Here is a 25,345-nt window from a genome sequence, read left to right as displayed (position 1 = left end):
TTGGATTATTGCTTTTTTACTTAGTTTTCAAACAATTCTCAGTGAATATAATTATTTTTTTATTCTTTGTTTTAGCTAGTGTGATCCAGTAACAATGAGGAAAATAGTGTAGGAATAAATGGGAAGGAAGTAGAATGTTTCTAGAACCTCATTTGAAGAGATTTTCTTCTCTTTAAATATTTAGTCATTTAAAATCAATTGAGATTTGAGGTTCAGAAGTAGAAAAATGGCAGCTCTGTGCTCTAATTTTCTAAGCCTCTTCTCCAACTTTTCCATCTAGTCTTTCATAACTGTTTAATTAGTGGTCAAGTTTCCATCATAATCATTCTTGAATATAGAAAATATTTCTTTTCTCTCTTTTGTTTGCCTGGAGATAAGACTTTTCTTATGTAGCCCTGGAAGTATCAGATATATCTTAGCTTGCAAATTTTTTCTTTGGGGAGAAAATTGCTTTGTTTCCAAAGGGTATTCTAAGCCTAATCCTGGAGAAATGACAAATGAAACCCATAACCAGGCTTGAGAAAGCATGTGCATTTGTAGTTTAAGATGGATAGTTACCAAGATTTAACTGATACTAGACTTCTATTGCAATTGTTGGTATTTTTACTAGTAAATAAATTTGAGGAAGGAGTAATCTAGCCTAATCCATATGAACCTTTGTTGTGATGTTTGGAATGGTTGCCAGCTTTTTAATGGCCCTGTTAACCTTTGCTTGGCTAATATGTATGTCATTTTTAGAATTTATCCTAAAAGTGACAATTTGCCTGTCACCTGCAAACTTAAGTGGTAAAATGGCTGCTGAGCAGATAAGTGAAGGGAAAATAGAGTTGAGATCTTGTAGGAATGAATTCACTCATAAAGAGAACATGTTTCTTTTTGAGATAATGGAAAGATATACTAAAATTATATGGTTGAATACATTTTGTTTAGTTTGATTGATTATTCAAACATGCAATCTTTTATTCTTCATATATGACCTGTTGCACAATGATATAAATAAGAAAGTAAGGTGAAATGGAGCTTAGAGGACTTTCAGGCTTAGAGTTAATTAATTTATCTGGTAGAGCCCTCATGTACATGGTTGATTTAATATGCAGACTTAAAAGCTTTTGCTTTTTACTTCTTATTATTGGCACTTAAGTTATTTGCCAGCTTGTTGGCCAGTCAACACCAATGTGTTTTCTTTAACTCCATGAATCTCAGCATATGCTATTTCTGTATATCCTAAATAAATACGTATCTTACTCTTTCCACAGCATAGAGAGTCCATGAAGCACAGGACAATAAAGCTTCCTACTCATACCAGAAGACCTCTTTGAAAGATTCACTACAGGACTACCAGAGACACTAATTTGTCTGAATCATCATGTGTTGAAACAGCAGAAGGCACTAACAGGAAACAGTTAAGATGTTTGCGATTCTTTGAGCTCCAGAAAGCCAGGGGAGTGAGTTGAAAATCTGAAAATGCGGCCATGGACTGGTTCCTGGCGTTGGATTATGCTCATTCTTTTTGCCTGGGGGACCTTGCTGTTTTATATAGGTGGCCATTTGGTACGAGATAATGACCACCCTGATCACTCTAGCCGAGAACTGTCCAAGATTCTGGCAAAGCTTGAACGCTTAAAACAGCAAAATGAAGATTTGAGGCGAATGGCTGAATCTCTCCGGTAGGTTCTAAAAAACTGAAGGGAGAGTGATGAAATATTGTAATTTGCTTTTAGGTGCAGGGTTTCATTTAGCTATTAAAAAATACTTAATTATTTCTATAAGCTATTTTTGCAAAACTTTAAATACCTTAATAAGGTACTTTTTATACCAATATCTCAATAGTGAATTTCTCAATAGTGGCCAATCTTATTTTACATATGAATTTTAATATAGAAAAGCTATGCCATTTAATTTATATACTTATATTTAATTTATAATTATCTTTGGAATTTTGATAATTTTGATACATTAAATGTAAACTTTATATGATTTAAATTAGTGTATATTAAATTTTTTATCATTTGGACTGTAACAAAAACATTATCATTGAGAGGCTGAGCTACTCTAAACTATAACATTAAAATAAAGAAACAAAAAAAATTTATCCTTAAATAAAATAACTGGATCTAGAATCTAGAAAACTATTATCATTGCTACTTCTAGTCTATTAAAAAATGTGACATATATCTGTTAGAAGACAGTCCAGATGACCTTGTGCCCAAGTTTGGTGATTAGTTTGGGCCATCAGCTGGTTCCCTCCCATTAGGCTTATCCAGCAGGACAGCCCAGGTTTCTTACCTTAAAAAGGCAAGAGCAGGAACTGAAAGTCCTCTTGAGGCCACGCATCAGAAGTTGCACACTGTCACTTCTGCCATATTTGATTAGTATGTGTTAGTCAAAGGGCCACTCTACATTCAGGAAATGAAGGGAGGAATTGCAGAGAATTTGTAGCCATAATTAATCCACCATTCTCATCTTCAGAAATAATGTTGGATAGATTAAATTAGGTCAAATCATAGTGGTCCTGAACAACCAGAGTTTACTTTAGACTTGGTTGATAGATAATAGGGAAGCTATAGTGTCACTGAGGAATGACACAGTGAAAATGTTTGAGGAAGATTTAGATTTTCAAATGGGTTTGGGGCATGTACCTGACTGGAGTGAAATTAACTGGGAGACACAGTATTATTCTAGGCATGAGGTGATGCTGATCTAGATTAAATTAATTATTGAATCTGTTGGTTTTTGTACCAAGATATATGGGCTTATTTACTCATGTTTCCTACTTGATTTTATTTGGCTTTCCCCAGATACCTTTCTTACTTGTTAATTGCCAGGACATTAAGTATACATGCAGTAAGCTTCCTTTTTAAAATTTAGAAATCATCACATTCTTGGCCTGCTATTCTATAGAATACTTTTTCATGCTTCATGTTTGTTTTGTCTTAATGTTTAGTAATGTAAAATTGCTATTAGTTTACAGAATCTTTGCATTTGGGAATTTGAACCTGCCACTTTGCCTCTCAGTTAGAATTGAAATTTAGCAGAAAACATCTGGAAAATTATCGAAACTTGTTCAGAAACCCCTTGAGTAGTGAACCTTAAACTGGACAGATGGCAGAACTGGACAGGATTTATAAAATATAAAGAGCACTTAGTTGACAGCTTTCCTCTTAATTTAAATCCTCATTTTTCTAGATTCATTAATTTTGAGAATACCACTGTAAAAAATTCAAATTTGACTCCATGGCCTATTAATAAAGACTTTTTGTTTCTTTGTTTCTTTTGTTTTTTTGTTTGGTCCAGGAAGGTAGAAGAAATTTTTTCTGGAATTTAGTTGTCAGCCCTAAACTGTAAATTTACAAACCACAAAGAATGCATAATTAACTTATGATTACCTGTTTTTCTAAGTTATGTAGTAATCTTTCCAAGCATGAAGCTTCTGGTGGGAAAATTTGCAAACTATATGGAACAGTGATGATGGGTAGAAAGAAAACTGATGTGGTTTTTCACAGCTCATATGTTACTTGCTCTGTTTGAGAAGCTGGTATTAGAAAGTGGGGGGATGTCTTTGTTTCTGTTGATTGATTGGAGAATTTACTCTTGGCTATCTTCTGTGTAACTGTTCATCTCTCATTTCTAGAGTGATGAGCAACTGAATGGATTGGAATGCATAGAACACTTGCCATCTATCTAAAATCTTTCATTATATATGGTTTTATTTTTGCAACTCTGCATTCATTATTCCTATGCTATCAAGAATACCTTTCCCTGGTGTGGCTCAGTGATTGAGTGTCTACCTATGAACCAGGAGATCATGCTTCCATTCCTGGTCAGGGCCCCTGCCCCGGTTGCAGGCTCAATCCCCAGTAGGGGGCGTGCAGGAGGCAGTCTATAAGTGATTCTCTCTCATCATTGATGTTTCTCTCTCTCTCCCTTTCCCTTCCTTTTAGAAATGAATAAAATTATATTTTTAACAAAGAATATCTTAATTTTTTTTAGGTGATAATATTGTAGTGAGATTTTTAGTCAAGATCCCTAGCTTTCCCAGCCTGATAATTAGATATTTCTTCCTGGAGTTTGTATTAATGTTTTAATATATTGCTGGATTAAATTTGCCAGTGTTTTATTTTGATTTTTTCTATGTTAACAAGACATGCTTAATGTAATTTTTCCTTCTTATAATGTCTTTTGGGTTTTGCTATCAAGGTTACACAGGTTACACAATCCAATTCTATTTTCTAAAAGGGTTTGAATAAAATTGGTATTCATTCTATTTTAAATCTTTGTTAGAATTTCATAAGTGAAACCACCTGGGCCTGTAGTTGTTTTTTTTTTGGGGGGGGGGGGAGGACGGGTGAATTTGGGTTTGGAAGGGAAAGGGAACATGTGAGAAGGTTTTAAATTATGGAGTTGATCTTTTTAGTTGTAATTTTACTATTTGGATTTTCTATGTTTTTCTTTCATTAGTTTTTGTAAGATGTATTTTTTCAAGGAATGGGCCCATTTTATCAACATTTTCAAATTAATTAGCATAAAGTTGTTCAATAATGCCTTTTAAATTTTCTTCTCCTTACCTGTAATATCTGTGGTAATTCCCTTTTTTCATTTATTTGTATTTTCTCCTTTTATCTTGCTAAGAGTTTATCTACTTACATACCTTTTCAAAGAACCAATCTCTAGTTGTTTTTCTCCTCTTGTATGTCTGTTTTATTGATTTCTACTCTTAGTTTGATAATTTTCTTTCTTATAGTCTTTTTGGGTTTTATTGCTGTACTTTTTGAAGTTTATTCAGAATTTTACATCATTGATTTAAAACCTTGCTTCTTTTTAAATATCTCTCTAATCGGAGCTTTTAAGTTGTATCCCATAAGTTTGGCAATGTCCTATTTTAAATGTCATTCAATTAAAAGAATTTTAAAATTTCTATTATGATTTTTTTTCTTTGACCCACAGTTTATTTTGGAGTGTGTTGCTTAATTTCTAAGTGGGTTTATTCAGTTTATATTTCTAATTTTTATTTCTATTTTGTTCTTCAACCATCTAAACTTGTATTCTGTATCATTTTAATTCTTTGAAATTTATTAAATGGCTCAGCAAAAGACATGTTGGTGAATGATTTTGAAAAAATGTATATTCTGCTGTTTTTTGGTCTGCTCTTCTGCAGACCTAACAATTACGTTGGTTTGGTTAATTGTGTTGTTAATATTTTCTAAATTAATATAGATTTATTTATTTCTATAATCTGCTTCTTCTATCAGCTAATGAGAAAAGTCTCTGACAGTGGGTGTATATGCACTTCTGTATTTGGTGAATGTAAATTTCATACTATTTTATTTTCTGTAAATTGACCTTTTAATTATTATAAAGTGTTTTTATTAACTGTCATAATACTTTTTTGGATATAAAGTTTAATATATTTGGTATAAATATTGCCATACCAGCTTTCTTTTGGTTATGGTTTGCATGGCATATTTTCCTCATCTTTTTAATTTTAACCTTCTTGTGTCCTTATATTTAAATGTACATTTAAATATTTAAAGTGTTTCTTTTAAGAATAGGGCTGGATCTTATTATTTTGTCCAGTGATAACCTTTTCTTGTTCACTTACATTTAATATAATTGCTAGATTTAAGTCTACCACATTGTTTTCCCCCCCTATTTGACCCATCTTTTCATTTCTTTTTAGTTTTTCTTTGTTGCCTTCTTTTGAATTGATGGAATTTTTTATCGTTATTCCATTTGTTTCACTTATAATAGACTTTTAGTTATACATTTTAATATATTTTCTAAATTTATTCTTTTACTCTCATATCACAAGGCTATGAGAAATTTCAGTCTGTTTTAACAGTTGCTCTCTAGCCTCCTTGAAGCCTCAGAATTCATTAAGTGGTCCATGGAGAAAACTGGGTATGTGTTTAGTGCATCTGCAGTTTCCAAATTTTCACACCTTCTGTGGGACCCAAGCCTTTGCTTCACATTGTGTCTTGGGGAATCAGCAAGTGTTCCCCAAGCAAGAACATGGCTTATTATAGACTACTGTCCTGTGGAATTTTAGTTAATATAATCATGCACTTAGATACCTCACATGGCTTTTAAAAAAAAGTTATATTTAGAAGTTATCTGTTTGTTTTTTGTATTGTTTTTGTTATTATAGCAAGAATAGGGTTTGCCATTACATACTACATTCTACTTGGAACTAAAACTACTCTACCTGGATTGAAAAATGTTAAAGTTCATATATACTTATGTTGCTGCCATAGAGGGATTTCCATTAGTTCCTGAACCTAGATGCCTGGAGCTGTTCTGGTTCTTGCCCTTTCTAAGACCTGGTTCTTCCGGTTTTAACTTTTTCTCCCATTGTACCTCCCTTCCCTGCCACCCACTTCCCCCCGCTGCTCCCAGTTGAGTGGTAAAGAAAAGGAGAAATTTAGTTGAATTGGAAGATTTTAACTATCACCGTAATCTGTGCTTCATTGACTGATTTAGTGAATCTATTAAGAGAAAGAGATCAAGGAGAAACCAAGATGGCGGCATAGGTAAACACCTAAACTGTTGCCTCGCACAACAATTTCAAAACTACAGCTAAAAGACAAAACAGACATCATCCAGAACCACAGGAAGGCTGGCTGAGTGGAAATTCTACAACTAGAAGGAAAGAGAAAAGCACACTGAGACTCAGAGGAGCTGCAGAAGGCAGAGGTACTGAGGCGCGCGCTCGGAGAGGGCTGGCAACTGAGTACGAAGCTGGCTTTCTCAACCAGGAGGGAGACAAAAGCTCCTGATGGCTCTGAACTCCAGTTCCAGGTGAGACTCTGGGGACCCAGACTCATACGGGGAGAAACTGGACTGTCAGGAAAGAGAAAAGCACACTGAGACTCAGAGGAACTGTGGAAGGCAAAGATACCGCGGTGTGTGTGCGGAGAGGGCTGGCAACTGAGTACGCAGCTGGCTTTCTCAACCAGGAGGGAGACAAAAGCTCCTGACGGCTCTGAATTCCAGTTCCGGGTGAGACTATGGGGACCCAGACTCATACGGGGAGAAAGTGGACTGTCAGGAAAGAGAAAAGCACACTGAGACTCAGAGGAACTATGGAAGGCAGAGGTACCGAGGTGTGTGCACAGAGAGGGTGGGCAACTGAGTACGTGGCTGGCTTTCTCAATCGGGAGGGAGACAAAAGCTCCCGATGGCTCTGAACTCCAGTTCCAGGCAAGACTCTGGGGACCCAGACTCATTCAGGGAGAAACTGGACTGTCTGGCAGCAGGCAAAACTCGAGGGCGGCTTTCTCTCAGAGGTGCTTACAGTGATAACCGCGGGACACTGAGACCCAGGGGCCTCCTAGGGCAGGGCTGACGGGAAGCCATTGCTGTCTGCTCTGCCCTGAGACCCGCCCCATCCAAGCTGAGCACAAAGGCTTTTGCATGTCTTGTCTCATAAGGGTGTCTCCAGCACAGAAGTTCTCCCAGTGTAGACACAGCTGATCCTCACAGCCAATTGGCCTGGAGGTCAATTCCTCCCAGTGATACCAACAACAATCAAGGCTTAACTACAACAAGACTGTGCACACAGCCCACAAAGGGGTGCACCAAGAGTGTCCATCTCAGGTAACTGGGGAGGCTGAGCCACTGGGCCCTATAGAATACCTAGCACACAAAGCCACTCTGTCAACTCAGGGAAGCAGCCAGAATGTGGAGACAAAGAAACAGGTCACAAATAAAAGAAATGGAGGAAAGCAAACGACTGGATATAGACCTGCTCCGTTTCCGACCTGGGCCGGTTCACCCCTCCTTAGGCAACCTGGTGGCCCCCCGCTCCCGGGAGGTCACCATATTGATGCCGAACATAGTGCGGACACCCAATCGGCATAGCGCACTACAGCCCAGAACTCCTGGGCTCAAGCGATCCTCCAGCCTCAGCCTCCCGAGTAGCTGGGACTACAGGCGCACGCCACCGCACATGGCTCGACTGGATATAGAATTCAAAATCACGGTTATAAGGTTTTTAAAGAATTTTCTAGAAAAGGCCAATAAATTTAGTGAGACTCTCAAGGATATAAAAAAGGACCAACTAGAAATTAAACATACACTGACTGAAATAAAAAATAATATACAGAGATCCAACAGCAGACTAGAGGATCGCAAGAATCAAGTCAAAGATTTGAAATACAAAGAAGTAAAAAACACCCAACTGGAAAAGCAAAAAGCAAAAAGATTCCAAAAATATGAAGATAGTGTAAGGAGCCTCTGGACAACTTCAAACATACCAACATCCGAATTATTGGGGTGCCAGAAGAAGAGAGAGAGCAAGATACTGAAAACGTATTTGAAGAAATAATGACAGAAAACTTCCCTCACCTTGTGAAAGAAATAGACTTACAAGTCCAGGAAGCGCACAGAACCCCAAACAAAAGGAATCCAAAGAGGATCACACCAAGACACATCATAATTAAAATGCCAAGAGCAAAAGACAAAGAGAGAATATTAAAAGCCGCAAGAGAAAAACAGTTAGTTAGCTACAAGGGAGCACCCATACGATTGTCAGCTGATTTCTCAACAGAAACTATGCAGGCCAGACGGGAGTGGCAAGAAATATTCAAAGTGATGAATAGCAAGAACCTACAACCAAGATTACTCTACCCAGCAAAGCTATCATTCAGAATTGAAGGGCAGATAAAGAGTTTCACAGATAAGAAAAAGCTAAAGGAGTTCATAACTGCCAAACCAGTATTATATGAAATGCTGAAAGGTATTCTTTAAGAAGAGGAAGAAGAAGAAAAAGGTAAAGATAAAAATTGTGAACAACAAATACATATCTATCAACAGGTGAATCTAAAAATCAAGTGAATAAAAACTGATGAACAGAATAAACTGGTGAATATAATAGAATCAGGGGCATAGAAAGGTAGTGGACTGACAATTCTCGGGGGGAAAGAGGTGTGGGGGGTGCGGGAAGAGACTGGACAAAAATCGTACACCTATGGATGAGGACAGTGAGGAGGGTAAGGGCAGAGGGTGGGGTGGCAACCGGGTGGAGGGGAGCTATGGGGGAAAAAGGGGGAACAATTGTAATAATCTGAACAATAAAGATTTATTTAAAAAAAAAAACAGAGAAAGAGATCAAGATGAGATTTAGAGAGATTGAGTTTGATGTGTTTGTTGAACCTATTCAGTAGAAAGTTGGAAAGTGAGTCTAGAACTCAGGATGAGAAGGAAAGATACCTTTGAGGATCATTCACATAGAAGTGATTGCCAGAAAATGTGTTGCATGAAGTAAAAACTCCTCCATTCATCTTAGATGATCCACAGTTGTCATGTAGAGGAGTAAATGTGAGAATAGTATTAACACACCCTTACTTGTAGGACCAGCAACAGTCTAACATGAAAGGAAATTTCATTTTTCTATGAATTTGCACCTGTAAAAATAAACTGCACCTGTTTTATGGTTATAACAACTGATTATGTGGCACATAGGCATAGGATCACATTTTTTTTTTCACACTATTGTCATTGGTAGCTTTTATGGGGGGCTGAACCTTAGGAAGAAAACAGTGCATTGCAAATGTATTGCTGCTGTTTTCATCATCATATATTGTCATCTTAATTTTCTTATACCCAGACTCTCTCTCTCTCTCTCTCTCTCTCTCTTACACACACACAGCATTGCTATAGTATTTAAAATCTTAAGTAACTAGTTGAAAAAAATTTAAACTTTTAAATTTGGAAGAACATTTTTTCCCAGATATTAATGCCATATAGGCAAAGTGAATTTACATTAAATACTTTATAAATTGTAAGTATTTGAGTTTAGGGACTTGATTGAACATTCTTTACATTTTATCCTTTATTCTTTTATCCTAGTATTTATGATAATGGCTCCAAGCATTTCTTAATCATTGAAGTCCCTCCCTATCCATGGTTTTGCTTTCCATAGTTTGTTACCTATAGTCAACCATGGCCAGAAAATATTAAATGGAAAATTCCAGAAATAAACAATTATGTGTGGTTTTGAGTAATGTGATGAAATCTCATGCTGTCCTGCTTTGTCCAGCCTGGGATGTAAATTTTGTCCTACATATGCATACTGTATATACTACCTGCCCATTAGCCATTTCAGTTAACAGATTAATTATCAGAGAGAGAGAGAGAGACCATATTCACATAACTTTTATTACAGTACTAGAGGCCCAATGCATGAAAATTCATGCAAGAGTAGGCCTTCCTTACCCTGGCTGCCATCACTGGCTTCCCTCTGGCATCTGGGACCTGGGCTGCTGGCACCGGCTTCGCTCTGGCACCCAAGACCCGGGCTTCTCTCCTCTGGCCGCCCACAGGCACCCGGGGCCTGGTCTGGCTTCCCTTGGGCCACCCGCAGGCACTCAGGACCCAGGCTGGCTTCTCTCCAGCCCCAGCTTTGTCAGGAAGGACGTCCGGAATGACGTCTGGTCTAATTAGCATATTACCTTTTATTAGTATAGATACTGTTATACATATTTGTATTTTATTAGTTATTTTTGTTAATCTCTTACTATGCCTAATTTATAAATTAAACTTTTTCGTAGGTATTTGTGCATAGGAAAAAAACATAGTGTATATAGGGTTTGATAATACCCCCAGTTTCAGGCATCCACTGGGGGTCCTTGAACATATGCCCTGTGGTGGGTAAGAGGGGGACTACTGTAATTTCAGGAAATATGCCCTTGGTGACTCATCTGTTTCAGTGTCACTTGATTTATAGGTGACATATAATCTGCTAAATGGTTAGAAAAAAAACTTGCCTGGACTATTTATCACATTTCCTTTAGGAAACTTTCATTTCATTATGAAGTTATGTGGTTTTGTGTGTGTGTGTGTGTTTTGTTTTTTTGTCTAAAGTTTTACATTAGTCTTTTTTTCTCCTTTTTCATCCCCCGCCCCAGCCATTCCCACCCTGGGCAAGCCCCCACCACCCCAGTGTCTGTGTCCTTGGTTATGCTAATATGATGCGTACAAGTCCTTTGGTTGCTCTCTAACCCGTCCCCCTGCAATTTGTCTCTGTATCTATTCTTGTTCATCAAATTATGTTGATCATTATATCCTACACTAGAGGCCTGTGCACGAAATTTGTGCACGGGGGGCGGTTGTCCCTCAGCCCAGCCTGAACCCTCTCTAATCTGGGACCCCTCGAGGGATGTCTGACTGCCCTCTCACAATCTAGGACTGCTGGCTCCCAACTGCTCGCCTGCCTGCCTGCCTGAATGCCCCTAATCGCTTCTGCCTGCCAGCCTGATCACCCCCTAACCACTCCCCTGCCAGCCTGATTGACACCTAACTTCTCCCCTGCTTGCCTGGTCACCCCTAACTGCCCTCCACTGCCGGCCTGGTCACCCCTAACTGCCCTCCCTTGCCAGCCTGGTCACCCCTAACTGCCCTCTCCTGCTGGTCTGGTCACCCCCAACTGCCCTCCCCTGCTCGCCTGATCGCTCACAACTGACCTCCACTGCTGGCCATCTTGTGTCCACATGGGGGCAGCCATCTTCTGTGTTGGAGTGATGGTCAATTTGCATATTACCTCTTTATTATATAGGTTATGAGTGAGATCATGTGATATTTATCTTCCTCTGACTGGCTTATTTCGCTTAATATAATGCACTCCAGTTCCATCCATGCTGTTGCAAATGGTAAAAGTTCCTTCATTTTATAGCAGCATAGTTTTCCATTGTGTAGATGTACCACAGATTTTTAATCCACTCATCTGCTGATGGGCACTTAGGCTGTTTCCAAATCTTAGGTATTATAAATTGTGCTGCTATGAACAATCGTGCTGCTATGCACAATTGTGCGTATATCCTTTCTGATTGGTGTTTCTGGTTTCTTGGGATATAGTCCTAAAAGTGGGATTACTGGGTCAAATGGGAGTTTCATTTTTAATTTTTTGAGGAAACTCCATGCTGTCTTCTACAGTGGCTTCACCAGTCTGCATTCCCACCAGCACTGCAGGAGGGTTCCTTTTTCTCTACATCCTTGCCAGTACTTGTCATGCTGTCACTCAATTAATATTTGACAGTGGAGGCAAGAGCATACAATGGAGTCAAGACAGTCTCTTCAATAATTGGTGCTGGGAAATTTGGTCAGATACATGCAAAAAAAAAAAAAAAGAAAAGAAACTAGACCACCAACTTACACCATACACAAAAACAAACTCAAAATGGCTAAAGGACTTAAACGTAAGACGGGAAACCATAATAATCCTACAAGACTCCATAGGCAGCAAAATAGCAGACATATGTTGTAGCAATATCTTTATAGACACAGCTCCTAGGGCAATGGAGACTAAGGAGAAAATAAACAAATGGGATTACATCAAAATAAGAAGCTTCTGCACAGCAAAAGAAACCATCAACAAAACAACAAGAAAGCCCACTGCATGGGAGAACATATTTGCCAATGATATTTCCGATAAGGGTTTAATCTCCAAAATTTACAGAGAACTCATACAATTTAACAAAAGGAAGATAAACGATCCAATAAAAAAATGGGCAAAGGATCTAAATAGACACTTTTCAAAAGAGGACATACAGCAGCCCTAGTGATATATGAAAACATGTTCAAAGTCACTTGAGAGATGCAAATCAAAACAACAATGAGATATCATCTCACACCTGTCAGAATGGCTATCATCAAATCAACAAATGACAAGTGCTGGCGAGGATGTGGAGAAAAATGAAGTTGTGTGTTTTTTAAGATTGTCATATAGACATTTATAATTCATTTAGGTAAAATCATGAAGCAAAGTAGTTTAGTTTGACAGATGAGAATTCTAAACAAAGCTGAAGGGGAATAAGTATAAAAACATTTCAACATATTAGAGTTAGCTTTTTAATTACAATAGCCAGAAGGAAGTATAGTATAAATTAGCACACTATGCTTTTCTTGTTATTGTTTTGCTGGTTGAATTAAAATAAGTTTGATTTTAATCCAGTCCTTTTGTGATTTTAAAATGTAAGCAAAAACTGTTGCTTGGCAGAGATGATTTACATTAGAAATTCATGAGATTCTAATAAAGTTTAGAGAGAAAGGTGTACTTAATAAATATAGAATGCTATATGTGCAAATAAATAAAGACAAAAGGGACATTCAAAAGTATAGTTTAGTGTTAATTCTCATTTACATTCAATGGCACTTCAAAAATATTCTCTTTTACCACATGATATGTACAGAAGCTGAATCATTTTTCTGCAAGTCAGTGGCAAAAGTAGAAATAAAATCTTCTGAGGAATTATTAAGTTGTATCTAATTTTCAGTACACTGCCAACACTGTCATTTTTTATACCTTCTTAAATTTCTCTTGCTTTAAGAATTAACTCAGTACAGTAATTTCTAGCCTACAGAGAATGACAGGATATGCTGTTTCATATTACAGTTACTTTTGGTAATTAAGTGTGATCAGAGGTTTCCATATATCAATATTAGAAATGGCCACTTGAAGCATTACCTCTTTTATAATATATACACACACACACACACACACACACACACATACACACACTTATATATATCCAATATAATAAAGAGGTAATATGCAAATTAACCCTCACACCCTCACAAGATGGCTGCCTACAACCAGGCTGCCAGGGGGGTTAGTGAGGGACAACCAAACGACTGAACAAGCAGGCTGTGTGGGATGACCGGGCCGGCAGGGGTGTTAATGAAGGACAACCAAACTACTGAACAGCAGGCTGCATGGGGCGACCAGGCCAGCAGGGGTGTTAGTGAGGGATGGCCAAACGAATGAACAGCAGGCTGCGTGGGGTGACCAAGCTGGCGGGGGGGCGGGTGAGGGGCGACCAGGCTGGTGGAGGGGCAGTTGGGGCGACCAGGCTGGCGGTGGGGGGGGCAGTAAGAGGCAACCAGGTCGGCCTGGGGGGGGCAGTTAGGGGCGACCAGGCCAGCAGGGGGGGCATTTAAAGGCGATCAGGCCTGCACGAAGAGGCAGTGAGGGTGAGCAATTAGGAGCCAGGAGTCGAACATCCCCCAAGGGGTCCCGGATTGGAGAGGGTGCAGGCTGGGCTGAATGCATGAATTTCATGCACTGGGCCTCTATGTGTGTGTATATGTGTGTGTGTGTGTGTGTGTGTGTGTGTGTATACATATACATATATACATATATATGTGTGTGTATATATATATATATATATATACACACATATATATGTATATATGTATATATACACACACACACACATATATATATATATATATGTATATATATATATATATATATATATATATATATATATATATACACACATTTCAGAGAGGTAGGGAGAGGGGAATAGAAATATCACTGATGAGAGAGTATCATTGATTGCTTCCTGAATGCTCCCCACTGGGGATTGAGCATGTGTCCCCAACCAGGAATTGAACCATGATCTCCTGGTTCATAGGTTGACATTCAACCACTGAGCCACTCCAGCCAGGCTGAATCATTACCTCTTTAAGTTATATAGATATACCTATATAAGCATATAGGGATTATGTTTAATATTTATTGATATAAACTGTAATAATCCCTTAAAATCTGTATAAATAATTACAAATGGCATATTTGACAGAGGTGTTTGCTAGGATCAGTACTTGTACCATTTTTTTTTTTTTTTTCAAATTTTTATTAAGGTATTATATGTGTACATATCTTACCATTGCCCCCCACCCCCACCCCACTCCCATACATGCCCTCACCCCCCAATGTTTTGCATCCATTGGTTACTCTTATATACATGCATATAAGTCCTTCAGTTGATCTCTTATTTCCCCCACCTCTCCCTAACCTTACCACTGTAATTTGACAGTCTGTTTGATGCTTTACTGCCTCTGTAACTATCTTTTGGTTCATCAGTTTATAATGTTTTTCATTATCCCCAAATGAGTGGGATCATGTGGTATTTTTCTTTCATTGACTGGCTTATTTCACTTAGCATAATGTTCTCTAATTCCATCCAAGTGCCTACAAATGGTAGTAATTCCTTCTTTTTTACGGCAGCATAGTATTCCATTGTGTAGATGTACCATAGTTTTCTGATCCAGTCATCTGCTGATGGGCACCTAGGCTGTTTCCAAATCTTAGCTATTGTAAATTGTGCTGCTATGAACATAGGGGTGCATATATCCTTTCTGATTGGTGTTTCTGGTTTCTTAGGATATATTCCTAGGAGTGGGATTACTGGGTCAAATGGGAGTTCCATTTTCAGTTTTTTGAGGAAACTCCATACTGTTCTCCACAGTGGCTGCACCAGTCTGCATTCCCACCAGCAGTGCACGAGGGTTCCTTTTTCTCCGCATCCTCGCCAACACTTGTCGTTTGTTGATTTGTTGATGATAGCCATTCTGACAGGTGTGAGATGGTATCGCATTGTTGTTTTGATTTGCATCTCTCGGATAATTAGTGACTTTGAGCATGTTTTCATGTGTCTCTTGGCCTTCCTTCTGTCTTCTTTCGAAAAGCTTCTATTTAGATCCGTTGCCCATTTTTTTATTGGATCATTTATCTTCCTTTTATTAAGTTGTATAAGCTGCCTGTAGATGTTGGAAATTAAACCTTTATCAGTGATACCATTTGCAAATATGTTCTCCCATACAGTGGGGTTTCTTGTTGTTTTGTTGATGGTTTCTTTTGCTGTGCAAAAGCTTTTTATTTTGATGTAGTCCCATTTGTTTATTTTCTGTTTGGCTTCCATTGCCCTAGGGGCAGTATCAGTGAAAAAGTTCTTTTGGCATATGTCTGAGATTTTGCTGCCTGTGGATTCCTCTAGTATTTTTATGGTTTCCCGTCTTATATTTAAGTCCTGTACCCATTTTGAGTTTATTTTTGTGTATGGTGTAAGTTGGTGATCTAGTTTCATTTTTTTGCATGTATCTGTCCAATTTTCCCAACACCATTTATTAAAGAGACTGTCTTGACACCATTGTATGCTCATGCCTCCTTTGTCAAATATTAAATGCGCATATTGGTTTGGGTCGATATCTGGATTCTCTATTCTGTTCCATTGATCTATATGTCTGTTCTTGTGCCAGTACCAGGCTGTTTTGATGACAGTGGCTTTGTAATACAGCTTGAAATCTGGTATTGAGATCCCTCCTACTTTATTCTTCTTTCTCAGGATTGCTGTGGCTATTCGGGGTCTTTTTTTATTCCAGATGAATTTTTGGAGAGTTCTTTCTAGGTCTGTGAAATACGCCGTTGGTATTTTAATGGGGAGTGCATTGAATCTATAGATTGCTTTGGGTAGTATGGACATTTTAATGATGTTGATTCTGCCAATCCATGAACATGGTATGTTCTTCCATCTGTTTACATCTTCCTCTATCTCTTTTTTCAGTGTCCTGTAGTTTTCCGCATATAGGTCTTTTACCTCCTTGGTTAGGTTTATTCCTAAGTATCTTAATTTTTTTGGTGCGATGGAAAATGGGATTGCTTTTTTAGTCTCTCTTTCTGTAAGTTCATTGTTGGTGTATAGAAATGCCATAGATTTCTTAGTGTTAATTTTGTATCCTGCTACATTGCCGAATTCATTTATTAAGTCTGTTAGTTTTTTGATGGAGTCTTTCGGGTTTTTTATGTACAATATCATGTCATCTGCAAATAAGGACAGCTTTACTTCTTCTTTTCCAATTTGGATGCCTTTTATTTCTTCTTCTTGTCTAATTGCAGTGGCTAATACTTCCAGTACTATGTCAAACAGGAGTGGTGAGAGTGGGCATCCCTGTCTTGTTCCTGTTCTTAGGGGAAATGGTTTTAGTTTTTGCCCATTGAGTATGATGTTAGCTGTGGGTTTATCATATATAGCTTTTATGATGTTGAGGTATGATCCTTCTATTCCCACCTTGTTGAGAGTTTTTATCAAGAAAGGGTGTTGGATTTTGTCAAATGCTTTTTCTGCATCAATTGATATGACTATGTGATTTTTATCTCTCAATTTGTTTATGTGATGTATCACATTTATTGATTTGCGGATATTGAACCATCCTTGCATTCCTGGGATAAACCCTACTTGGTCATGGTGTATGATCTTTCTGATGTACTTCTGGATCCGATTTGCTAGAATTTTGTTGAGGATTTTGGCATCTACATTCATGAGGGATATTGGCCTGTAATTCTCTTTCATTGTGTTGTCTTTATCTGGTTTTGGTATTAGGGTGATGCTGGCTTCATAGAAGGAGCTTGGAAGTGTTCCTTCCTCTTGAATTTTTTGGAATAGTCTGAGGAGGATAGGTTTTAGTTCTTCCTTGAATGTTTGGTAGAACTCTCCTGTGAAGCCGTCTGGCCCCAGGCTTTTGTTTGCCGGAAGCTCTTTGATGACTGCTTCAATTTCTTCCATAGTTACTGGCATGTTGAGCTGTTTAGATTCTTCCTGATTGAGTTTTGGAAGGTTATATTTTTCTAGGAATATGTCCATTTCCTCCAGGTTGTCCAGTTTGTTGGAATAGAGTTGTTCGTAGTATTTTTTAACAATCCTTTGTATTTCGGCGGGATCTGTTGTTATTTCTCCTCTTTCATTTCTGATCTTGTTTATTTGGGTCCTCTCCCTTTGCTTCTTGGTGAGCCTGGCTAGAGGTTCATCAATCTTGTTTATCCTTTCAAAGAACCAGCTCTTGGTTTTGTTGATATTTTGTATTGTTTCTTTGGTCTCTATGTCGTTTATCTGTGCTCTGATCTTTATTATTTCCTTCCTTCTGCTTACACTGGGCTTTTCTTGTTGCTCTTTTTCTAACTCTTTGAGTTGTTGGGTTAGGTAATTTATTACCCCTGTTTCTTGTTTTTTGCAGTAGGCTTGTAGAGCTATGAACTTCCCTCTCAAGACTGCTTTCGCTGTGTCCCATAGATTTTGGATTGTAGTGTTTTCATTGTCATTTGTTGTCATGATGTTTTTTATTTCTTCTTTGATCTCTCTGGTAACCCAGTCATGGTTTAATAGCATGCTGTTTAGTCTCCATGTGTTTGATTTCTTTGGGTTGTTTTTATTGTAGTTGATTTCCAGTTTTATGCCACTGTGGTCTGAGAAGATGCTTGATATGATTTCTATCTTCTTGAATTTGAAGAGACTTTGCCTATGTCCCAACATATGGTCTATCTTTGAAAATGACCCATGTGCGCTTGAGAAGAATGTATATTCTGTGGCTTTGGGGTGAAATGTTCTGAAGATGTCAATTAATTCCATCTGGTCTAGTGAGTCATTTAGGATTGATGTTTCTTTGCTGATGTTTTGTTTAGAGGATTTGTCCAATGGTGATAGTGGGGTATTAAAGTCTCCTACTATGATTGTATTGCTGTCAATGTCTCCCTTGATATCCTCCAGGAGTTTTTTTATGTATTTGGGTGCTCCTGTATTGGGTGCATATATGTTTACCAGAGTTATTTCTTCTTGTTGGATTGCTCCCTTTAGTATTATGAAATGGCCTTCCTTATCTCTTGTTATGTCCTTCAGTTTGAGATCTAATTTGTCAGAAATAACTATTGCTACCCCAGCTTTTTTTTCAGTTCCATTTGCCTGGAAAACCTTTTTCCATCCCTTCACCCTCAGTCTGTGTGCGTCTTTTTTTCTGAGGTGGGTTTCTTGTAGACAGCAGATATATGGGTCGTGTTTTCTTATCCAATCTGTTACCCTATGTCTTTTGATTGGGGCATTTAATCCATTTACATTTAAAGTTATTATTGATAGGTACTTATTTGTCGCCATTCCTATTCTTTACCCCTGTGTTACTTCTTCGCTTCCTGTTTCTTTCTTTCTTTCTTTTTTTTTTTTTTTACAGTAGACCCTTTAGCATTTCTTGCATTGCTGGTTTGGTGGTAATAAATTCCCTTAGTCCTTTTTTGTCTGTGAAGCTCCTGATTTCACCTTCAATTTTGATTGACAGCCTTGCTGGGTACAGTATTCTTGGATTCAGCCCCTTCCTTTGCATGACTTTGTATATTTCATTCCATTCCCTTCTGGCCTGATGAGTTTCTGTTGAGAAATCAGTTGCTAGTCTGATGGGGGTTCCTTTGTATGTAACTTTCTGTCTCTCTCTTGCTGCTTTTAAGATTCTTACTTTGTCGTTGGTGTTTGCCAATTTAATTATAATGTGCCTTGGCGTCGGTCTTTTGGGGTTCATTTTGCTTGGGACTCTGTGAGCTTCTTGGATTTGTGTGGGTTTTTTCTTCCCTATATCTGGGAAATTTTCTGTCATTATTTCTTCAAAGAGGTTTTCTATTCCTTGCTCAGCTTCCTTTCCTTCTGGAACCCCTATTATGCGGATGTTGTTTTGTTTCGTGTTGTCCCAAAGTTCCCTTAGACTCTCCTCCTGCCTTTTAATTTTTTTTTCTAGAAGTTGCTTTTCTTGGGTATTTTTTTCCATCTTGTCTTCTAGCTCACTGATGCGGTCCTCTGCTTCTTCTAGTCTACTCTTGATGCTTTCTATTGAGTTCTTTACAGCAGCGATGTCATTTTTCATTTCTTCTTGGTTCTTCTTCATTTCCTCTTGGTTCTTGCTCATATTGTCGAATTTGTCTTCCATTCTTTTCAGCCACCTTATGACCATTTCTCTGAATTCTTTTTCTGGAAGGTTGCTTGCCTCCATTTCGTTTACTTCCTTTTCTGGTGATGCCTGCTTTTCTTTCATATGCGGGCTGCTTCTTTGTCTCCCCATGGTCTCTCTTCTCTGGGTGTCTGGTTATGTAGTTCTCTCTCTCCTGGGTTGATTTAAAGGCACAAAATACAGCACTACCAGGTACAACTCACAAGGCACTGAACAGGAATGTATTCACGATATTAATAACCTCCAATAAAGGTGACCACCAGAGAAAGGCAAATTAGGTGATAGGAGAGAAAGAAGAGGAAAAAAGAAAGAAAGAAAGAAAAAAAGAAAAAAGGAGTGTGAAAATGAAATTGGGAAAAGGGAAAGTAAAGAGAAAAAAAAAAGTAAGAGAGACAAGAAATTGATTAAGAGAGAAAGGGGAACAGACTATATATATTGGGGATAAAACTCCAATAGAACAATCACTAATCCCAGCAAATGCCAGCAACAAGTGCCTGGGGATTAGTACAAACTACAACACCAACTAATATGGAGTGAGGCAAGGGAAAGCTGAAGCACAAAACAAACAAAAAAATACACAAAAGAAGAATAAGCAAAACAATCTCACAAAAAAAGCATAAAAATTGGATATAATCTACATTCAAGCAAACAACAACAAAAGGACAGAGATAAGGACAAGTTTATGGATAACTCAGACAGCGAAGGGAGAGGTGTATGTGGACTTGGAGCAGGGGATTGGAGATTAGATATGTAAGTAGGGTGAAATTTTAACAAGGGGTAAACAGAAAGAATAGGGAAAATCTAAAGCAGTGAAAGGGTAAGACAAACAGGACACTGAAAAGGGGGAGGTTAGGAAGAGAGTGATGGCCTAAAGGTAGAGTTGAGATAGAGTAAAACGATGTTAAAGGAAAGATAAAAAATAGAATGTAGAACCCTAATCCCAAAATAAAATGAAGAGAAAATAAAATGACACTTTAAAAAAAAAAAAAAAAAAAAAAAGATAAAATAGCAGTAGTAATAATACGGATTGAAAATAAAAATGTAATCATTAAAAAGGTAAAATCAAGTGATGAAAAAAGAAAAAAAAGTTTCTTGATTAAAAGATGCAAAAAATGAAAATTAAAAAAAAATAAAAAAATAAAAAAAATAAAAGGTAAAAATAAAATGTGGAGTAGTGAAGGTCATTCACTTCCTCTGTTTTTCTGTTTGGCACGCCTGTTTCTCAGTCCAGACAGTATTGCAGTTCCCTGCGATCCACTGCTCTTCGGTGTTGTAAGCCAGTCCTGATTTTAAGCAGGCGGTGTGTCTTAATTTCTCGTATTCCTTTATTTTTGATTACACAAGAGTCAATTTGTGATTCAGCCCCTGGGTGGCAGTGTTTCTGGATTGACTTCCGGGTCTATCTATGGCCTCTCTAGGCAGTGTTAGAGCCTTCTTTCCCTGTGGCACTGGCCACGGGCCTGTGGGAGTGGTCTGCCTCAGAGCTGACTCTCTGATGGTCACTCCCTGCTCCGATCCCCAGGTTCCAGAAAAACAACCTTTTCCTGCAGTCTCCCAGGGTGTCCCCAACTGGGTGATCCTATGTATTGGGCTTAGTAATCAGAAGCAAGGATTTGAAGAGGAAAAAGCCCAAGTGTGCGAACTCCGGGACTGCGAGTAAGCCCAGGCACCCAGGGAGCGCACGGGCTGCGCGTAAGTCTGGACTGCCTGAAATTCTTAGGGTGTCCCTGCACTTCAGATCAAAATGGGTTGCTTTTTAGAGTGCCCTTCTCTTAGCAGCTCTGAGGACCCCTTTCCACAGTCACAGATCACGCCAGCCCCTACAGCCACGGATTTTTCTAGGCACAGACTTCCCTGGTCCTCCAGCTCCCGCAAAACGCGCGTTCCTCTCTCCCGCCGGGACCAGAGACCTCACCTTATCCCAGGCGAAATCTGACCTTTCCGTGGTGGAGTGTAGAGCTCCTCTGAACCCGTGTGCTTGCGCCAGTTGGGGAGCGTTGTTCTGGGGCTCGCAGCTGTTCCTGGGGTGCTGCAGTTGTGGATTCTCAGGCTTCAGATAAGCTCCACTTTCCGGATCAAGATGGCGCAGACTCCGCGTCCAAGCCTGCAGCTCCGGGAGGGGACCCAGCCGCAGTTCGTGCTGCCAGGTCAGGGGAACCCCGTTCAGCAGTCCCCCACCTCCTTCTGGAATTCAGCTGTCTCCCAACCAGCCAACAAACACTTCTTGCACGACCCTCAGCTGTTCTTTCTTTCTGCTCCGGGACAAGGCTCGGAACACGTCTGTCTATTCCGCCGCCATTATTCCCTCCTCTCCAGTACTTGTACCATTTAATGTGGATCATGGTTCTGTGGGAATAACCACAAACTATTAAGTTTAGATTAAGTTCTCAATTTATTTGGCCGGTTATACATAAGCTCGTAGAATACAAATAGATGTAATATTACTAATTGTACCTTCCCTTGGTGATTTAGAGTCTCTGATGGAGTCACAAACTGCCTGTGCAGTTGTCTACCCAAGGTAATGAGTTGCCAGACCTAAGTCAATTTCTTATTATACCATAATCCTTTTATACCTGGGGCTAACATCACCTTTTTGGTAGAATGTAGACAACAAACAATTTGTACATTTCCATTTAAGGGAATATGTACATACTGTGGGATCTATTATTTTTGGAATGAAATATAACATCGTAATCCTTGAGAAAAAAGCAAAAGGTATCTCAATAATAAGTATGGCTCTGGCTTCCCAGCATTATGGAGAATACACCTCTTCACAAACGTGCTGTATAGTACACACACACACACACACACACACACACACACACACAACCTAAGCCAGTTGATCAGTTATTATTATTTGATTATTATTTTTTAATATATTACTGATTTCAGAGAGGAAGGGAGAGAGAGAGAAAAACATCAGTGATGAGAGAGAACCATTGATTGGCTGCCTCTTGCACACCCCCAACTGGGGATCTAGCCCACAACCTGGGCATGTGCCCTTGACCGGAATCAAATCCGGGACCCTTCAGTCCTCAGGCTGACGCTGTATCCACTGAGCCAAACCAGTTAGGGCCATTTGATTATTTTTAACTAGAGGCCGGTACACTAATTCGTGCACGGGTGGGCCCTTCAGCCTGGCCTGCGATTGGGGCCGTCTGAGTCAGTCCCAGTTGGGGCCAATTGGGGCTGGCTGGCTGGGGGGAAGGACTGAGGGAGGTTGGCTGGCCGGCCCTGATCTGGGTTGATTGGGGCAGGGGAGGGACCGCGGGAGGTTGGCCAGCTGCAGGAGGTTGGCTGTGGGAGCACACTGACCACCCGGCCCGCCAGGGGAGGGACCGTGGGAGGTTGGCTGACCATGGGAGATTGGCTGAGGGAAAGCACTGACCACTAGGGGGCAGCTCCTGCATTGAGCATCTGCCCCCTGGTGGTCAGTGTGCATCATAGTTACCGGACAGCTGATGGTAATGGTTGCTTAGGCTTTTATATATATAGACTGGAGGCCTGGTGCAAAAATCCATGCATGGGTAGTGTCCATAGGCCTGGCCAGTGATCGGGGCTGATCAGGTTCCCCACCTCCCCACTTCTCCCCACTCTTTCCCTCGCTGCCTATTGGGGCCTGCTGGCCAGGGACAGGGGCTGCGGGAGGTTTTGATCCTCAGTTTGGAATGTGCAGGAGGTAGCCAATCAATGATTCTCTATCATCATTGATGTTTCTATCTCTATTTCCCTCTCCGAAATCAATCAAATATATATTTTTAAAATGTAAGGTTTTTAGATGAAGGTAGGGCAAGGGGGCTATTGAAAAAAAAAAAAAAAGGACGGGGACATTTGAGATCTTGCTCACATTTCAAATAAGGTAACATAAGGTGGTCCTCAGGGTGACAGGTGAGGCATGGCTGTGGGTGGAGCAGGGCACTGCAGGCTGAGGAATGGGCTTAATGACTGGGAATGTCTGTGACAGTGGCACCAAGTATGTGTTGGGGCCATCACTGGGATCATTCATCCCCAAGAAGTTTTGATTCTGGATGGGAGGAGAAACGCGGAGATCAGTGGGCCTTTCTTAGCCTAGAAGGTGATGTGGGTGGCAGGAGTGGGGTGCCCTGCTTCCCTACAATTGTAAACACTTAGTGTAACTGGACATGAACGTCAGTCATGCGGCCAAATCAATGCCCTGGTGGCTGTGTCCTGCCACTTTCTGGCTATGCTGTGGTGCTGTTGGCCAGGGAGGCCAAAGCCACGCCCCCGAGCACACGGGCAGGAAGCCGGAAGCCAGAAGCCAGAGCTGACGTGGTGTGGCCCAGCAGCGCTGCATCTGCCATGGAGCAGGACAGGGAGCAGCTATTGGCACAACTGGCTTTGGAGTCAGAGGGGCTGTGCTTACTGTACGTCATTGGTGAGTGCTACAAGCTGCGGGACCAAGGGGAAGGCGGGTGGGGGGCGTCACCATGGTCAGTGCATGGTACTTCACGGCACACCAGCCAGGCTGGGTGGGGCCTGGGGAGGCTTTTCCCTCCTGGAGCTGCTCTTCCCAGGGTGGCGGTGTCTGGCTGCTTTTTTTTCCCAATTTTTTTTTTTTTTATTGGAAAGAAAGCTCTGGGCTTGCGGTTCCTGGGATCCCTGGGCCATAGTGTGCACCTCCAGGCCTCACTGCACTCCCCTCCCCCTCCTCCTGCATTGAGCGTCAGCTCGGCCTGTGCCTTCTCACAATCCAGGACCCCTCGGGGGATGTCCGACTGCTGATTTAGGCCCGATCCCAGAGTTGGACAACCCTCTTGCAATCTGGGACCCTTCGGGGGATGTAGGAGTGTGCCAAGCAGCAGGCAGCCAGGGAGGAGCCCGAACCGGGGCCAGGTGCTGCACTGCTCGCGCTCATCCTGGCCTGTTGCGCCTGCTGCTACCACTTGGTAGTGCTGTGGCGGTGGTGGGAGAGGCTCCCGATGCCACTGCAGCTGCGCTCACCCGCCATGAGCCTGGCTTCTGGCTGAGCGGTGCTCCCCTTGTGGGAGTGCACTGACCACTAGGGGCAGCTCCTGCGTTGAGCGTCTGCCCCCTGGTGGTCAGTGCGCATCATAATGGCTGGTCGTTCTGGTCCTTCTGTCATAATGGTTGCTTAGGCTTTTATATAAAAAGACTAGAGACCTGATGCACAAAATTTATGCAAGAGTATGCCTTTGCAACTCCGGCTGCCTCGGCCACCCTCGCAGCCCCGGCTTTGTCCAGAAGGTCGTCTCGATGGTCGTTCCGCTGTTCAGCCGTTCGGTCAATTTGCATATTATGCTTTTACTAGAGGCCCGGTTTACGAAATTCATGCATAGGCGGGGGGCGGGGGGTGTCCCTCAGCCCAGCCTGCACCCTCTCCAATCTGGGACCCCTTGAGGGATGTCCAGTGGGATCGGGCCTAAATGGGCAGTCGGACATCCCTCTCACAATCCAGGACTGCTGGCTCCCAACTGCTCACCTGCCTGCCTTCCTGATTGCCCCTAACCACTTCTGCCTGCCAGCCTGATCACTCCCTAACCACTCCCCTGCCAGCCTGATTGATGCCTAACTGCTCCCCTGCCAGCCTGTTTGCCTCTAACTGCCCTCCCCTGCAGGCCTGGTCACCACTAACTGCCCTCCCCTGCAGGCCTGGTCACCCCCAACTGCCCTTCCCTGCAGGCCTGGGTCCCCCCAGCTGCCATTCCCTGCCGGCCTGGTCATCCCTAACTGCCCTCCCCAGCAAGCTTGATCGCCCCCAACTGCCCTCCCCAGCAGGCTTGATCGCCCCCAACTGCCCTCCCCTATTGGCCATCTTGTGGTGGCC

General features: G+C 40.8%; 1 protein-coding gene across 3 annotated transcripts in view; it reads left to right on the top strand.

The window, feature by feature from the left end:
• Window positions 1–25,345, top strand: part of FUT8 (fucosyltransferase 8) — a 243,809-nt gene that overhangs the window by 92,393 nt on the left and 126,071 nt on the right. For all 3 annotated transcript variants that reach the window (XM_080684231.1, XM_080684230.1, XM_080684232.1), the window contains one exon: window positions 1,257–1,667. In XM_080684231.1, coding sequence (XP_080540357.1) covers window positions 1,465–1,667 — 203 coding nt within the window. In that variant the 5' untranslated portion in view covers window positions 1,257–1,464. The remainder of the gene's footprint in view (window positions 1–1,256; window positions 1,668–25,345) is intronic.

This window comes from Plecotus auritus, assembly GCF_963455305.1.
Source record: "Plecotus auritus genome assembly, chromosome: 1".
Lineage (NCBI taxonomy): Eukaryota > Metazoa > Chordata > Mammalia > Chiroptera > Vespertilionidae > Plecotus > Plecotus auritus.
Note: the sequence above shows the minus strand (reverse complement) of the source record. Positions and strands in the feature narration are given on the sequence as shown.